The sequence below is a fragment of the Lottia gigantea genome (genome assembly GCF_000327385.1).
Source record: "Lottia gigantea unplaced genomic scaffold LOTGIsca_21, whole genome shotgun sequence".
NCBI classification, from domain to species: Eukaryota; Metazoa; Mollusca; class Gastropoda; family Lottiidae; genus Lottia; species Lottia gigantea.
In genome coordinates, this window is record NW_008708458.1 from 3,391,828 (window position 1) to 3,395,882 (window position 4,055).

The 4,055-nt window shown below is 34.5% G+C and overlaps 1 protein-coding gene across 1 annotated transcript; it reads right to left on the reverse strand.

Annotated features, from left to right (window-relative positions):
• On the reverse strand, window positions 1-1,607 carry LOTGIDRAFT_231774 (hypothetical protein). Its single transcript, XM_009054267.1, has 2 exons — window positions 1,363-1,607; window positions 1-711 (listed from the first exon to the last, which is right to left on the reverse strand). Exons 1-2 carry the CDS (start codon window positions 1,582-1,584, stop codon window positions 265-267), a joined length of 669 nt encoding a protein of 222 aa, XP_009052515.1. The 5' UTR covers window positions 1,585-1,607; the 3' UTR covers window positions 1-264.
• Between the last annotated feature and the right edge of the window lie 2,448 nt (window positions 1,608-4,055).

A 4,055-nucleotide genomic window follows, 5' to 3' on the forward strand; every position in this document is an offset into this window, starting at 1 on the left:
ATAAAAAGCATTCAGACCTCCATTTTGGCGAAAAATGAGCATTAAATACGCGTCTCATTAAGTTTTCAGTCACCTTCCTTGCTTTGGCGAACAGCTAACCAATCGAATTGACCGAGTTTCAGATTTACAAATTGGAAGTAAATATACAATTGCATATCTATTGGTTGACAATTCCTGTACATACTCACTTCCGGTTTAACGTATTGCACTGTTGAGCTACTTTCAATTTGTTTTTGAGCATATTTTAGTATTCATAACATACAATTATAAACTGTATTCAAGAAGGGTAGCGAATTTGGTTTTATCGCCGCCATAATTGGCATTCAAACAAACTTTACAACCAGTTTGCTTGAATTTGTCAAGATTTAATTGTCCGGCCCACAATCCTTGGGCATCTCTTTCCAGATGCGTCCAATCTCCTTCGACGGTTGCGGCAACAGCTGCAGCATTCGGGACGTGGAGCTTGACTTGGATGTTAGATAAATTCATGGATCTGTTAAGAACTATGGGATCGTACAAGTAACACCCGTCTTTCCATGGTGCGTATTGTTTAGGGAAGGGTGTAGGAGCCTTAGCGCTTCCCTGGTTGTTAATGAGATAGTTGAAAACGCCTGGTAGAGTCTTGCTGTCATCGTCACAAGGCAAGGCGTAGATCTGTAGTTTATAGTATCCGGGATTGGGCATCGTCGCAATCATTGAGCTGACGTCATTCTGAAAGCAGAAATTGAATTAATAAGTTTCCTTCTATAGAAATAAAATGAACTCATACATACTACCTATTTGCTATCTGACCAATGAAAACGGACAAAGAGGTACATTGTGCATTATGAGAGAAATTTTGTCAGGATAGTGGCGTTGACCAACCGTTTCTTTAATGGCAACCGTTGAAGGGTTCTGAGCGTTCACAGCTTGTGGCTAACGTGGTTTCTAATAATTATCCCATCAGATCGAAATAAGCCCGGGAAGGAAGGAATTTAAGCACATATATATATTAAACATTAAACGGGAATTTTTTAGCTTAGCCAATCAGTAATAGTGTTCACAGCTCACCGTCGAAATTTGAGACTTCAAATCCATGTGTGTCTAGAATTATCCGCGTTTGAATGTTAAATAGACGAGTCGTCTTTTTCTTGAGATACTGCCATATATAGAAATAGATCTATAGAATACGAAAAGAAATTCCTATTTTGAGATATTTCTAAAGGAATTATGCGATTTTCGTACATTTGTAGTACTTCTGAAAACTGTTTACATATATTCAAGACTAAAATCGCTCCCCTCCCCCCAAAAAATAAAACACAAAAACGGCACAGCTGTCCCTTTAAACAACGAATATTCTGGGTAAATTATCAAAGTGATTACCTGTGTATGACAGAAAACATAATCTTTATGTTCTTGTTCATTGGCACATTCTACCAGATTACCAGTCAATTTTACAGGACGAGTCGTTTTAAACTTTACTTCAATCTGGTTGTCACTCACTGCCACTTCCGGGTTATTATGACTCAACGTGGTCATACCGAATTCACTGAATTTAGGTTGGGCACCTAAATAGCCATAGGGTAGTTCCGGTTTTCCAGACATCTTCAACTAATACACTACACACCTGAAATGAAGAAAAGACTGGTTGATAAAATTTATTGCGGTAGGAACATTTTCTATGTGTTAGTTTAATGAATATCATATATCCCCAAAGTGCATTTAGAATTCTAGATATTTTATTGCACAAGTTACTTGAATTCTTTCGCTTATGGTTTAAATGTAAATTGCATGGTCAATTATCAATCATCATGCTGAATTAAATTACAACGATTCCAGCAGGGGATTCTGATATTCTGTAATGTGATACCATTTTTGAGCTGTCACGTTGAGTGAAGATGGATATTCGGGACTTAAATTGTCTAGTGCATTAAATTTATACTACGTTTCTGTCAATGAAAAGGAGTTAAAAAAGGTTCGATACCTGACCAATTTATGGTCACCCACTAACAAAACAAAACGGATAAAAGACGAGATACCATTATATTGAAATATCCCAGTAAAATAATGAGAGAGTTCACACCTTTTTGAGTGGGAGCTATGTTGCCCACTAAAATGGTGTAATCTTACACCACGTTTAGTGTTGAATTATTACACAATGCTGGTGTAAGTTTACAATATTTTCTGAGCATCCTTACACTAATACGGGTGTGTTAGTTGGTAAGGCGAACACAGTGTATTTAAAGTCTAACTGAAAACGTCATTTCTGTTTAGCAATAATGTAGGAACCGGTTGGAACAAACAAGTGGCGTTTCTACGGGGAGAAAAGGGTCTGGCCCGGTTTTGCCCACCCTCCTCCCCCTTTAAAATTTGTATCATTTTGCACAGTGATAGAATTGCCTGTGTCCCCTCCCCCACCTAATTTTTCTAGAAACGCCCTGGAAAATCTTAATTTCATGTCGTTTTATATGCCATAAATTAAAAGAATTGTCAAGAGATTTTCTCAACTTTTTAGGTGTTATACAGACGCTGATTGCATCGATTTGCACCATTCCAATTTTCAATCTGAATATATGAATATCTCCTTGAAGGGGTCAACAACTTTCGAACTGTGTAAACGTCAATACTTTCCTCTAACGCTAGTTTTGTGGCAGTTGAATAGCTCAGTCGGTAGCGAGTTGGATTGTCGTCTGCTATGCAATAAGGTGCTGTGGGTTCGAGTCCTCCTCAAGGTAAGAAAAAAAAAAAATTCTGATGCCCGTGCCAGTGCTTGCGACAGTCGGTCCGATGTCGGCTCTCATCCCCTAATACCATTCCAAATTCATGAATGGTTAAGAATTTCTATAGTTACATGAACCACGGACTAAAATTTGAATGATCCAAATAGAAACAGTAAATAACCAAAACTCTTTACGGTATCTTTATCCTCAGGAATGTCTGTTAGTGCAGAAAGTGCACGTGGAATGCCACAAACTGGTGGGAATTGAGTCTATCAATTACTGTAATGAATCTAATTTTGTTTTGAGTCTAGTGGCACCATAGAGAGAATGTAATTGATGATAAATTGGGATTAACATTTAGAGTTGCTACTACATCAGGATACTGCCTCTTGCATATACTTTTATCAGATACTGAAATTGCATCAGCTTTTAATTTGATCTGCTTAAAATTTTGACCTAGATATGATTTTTGGTCAGATCTGAAACCTATCAGACTTCCTAGACTTGAAAAGGATTGGTATATATCAGAAAAATCAGCAATAAATTCGGTTACCAGGTAACAGTTACAAAACATTAAAAGTAGTAAAGGTAATTAGGAAAAATGCCAGGTAAAATGACGTCATCAACAAAGGCATTCTTTGTATTTATTATTTTAATTATTGTTTTAACATGTTTTACATTGTATTCTCCTCATATACATTGTATTTTTTGGCCTTTATTGCTCTCTGTGATAATCTACTCAAAGTGAGTGTGAATATAATATAAATTGATGTAAATGTTATATAATTTGATGTAAATGTTATATAATTTGATGTAAATGTTGTATAATTTGATGTAAATGTTGTATAATTTGTTGTAAATGTTGTATAATATCGGTGTAAATGTTGTATGATTTGGTGGAAATGTTGTATAATTTGATGTAAATGTTATATAATTTGTTGTAAATGTTGTATAATTTGGCGTATATGTTATATAATTTGATGTAAATGTTGTATAATTTGTTGTAAATGTTGTATAATTTGGTGTAAATGTTGTATAATTTGATGTAAATGTTATATAATTTGATGTAAATGTTGTATAATTTGATGTAAATGTTGTATAATTTGATGTAAATGTTGTATAATTTGATGTAAATGTTGTATAATTCGGTGTAAATGTTGTATGATTTGGTGTAAATGTTGTATAATTTGGTGTAAATGTTGTATAATTTGATGTAAATGTTGTATAATTTGACGTAAATGTTATATAATTTGATGTAAATGTTATATAATTTGATGTAAATGTTGTATAATTTGGTGTAAATGTTGTATGATTTGGTGTAAATGTTATATTTTTTGATGTAAATGTTGTATGATT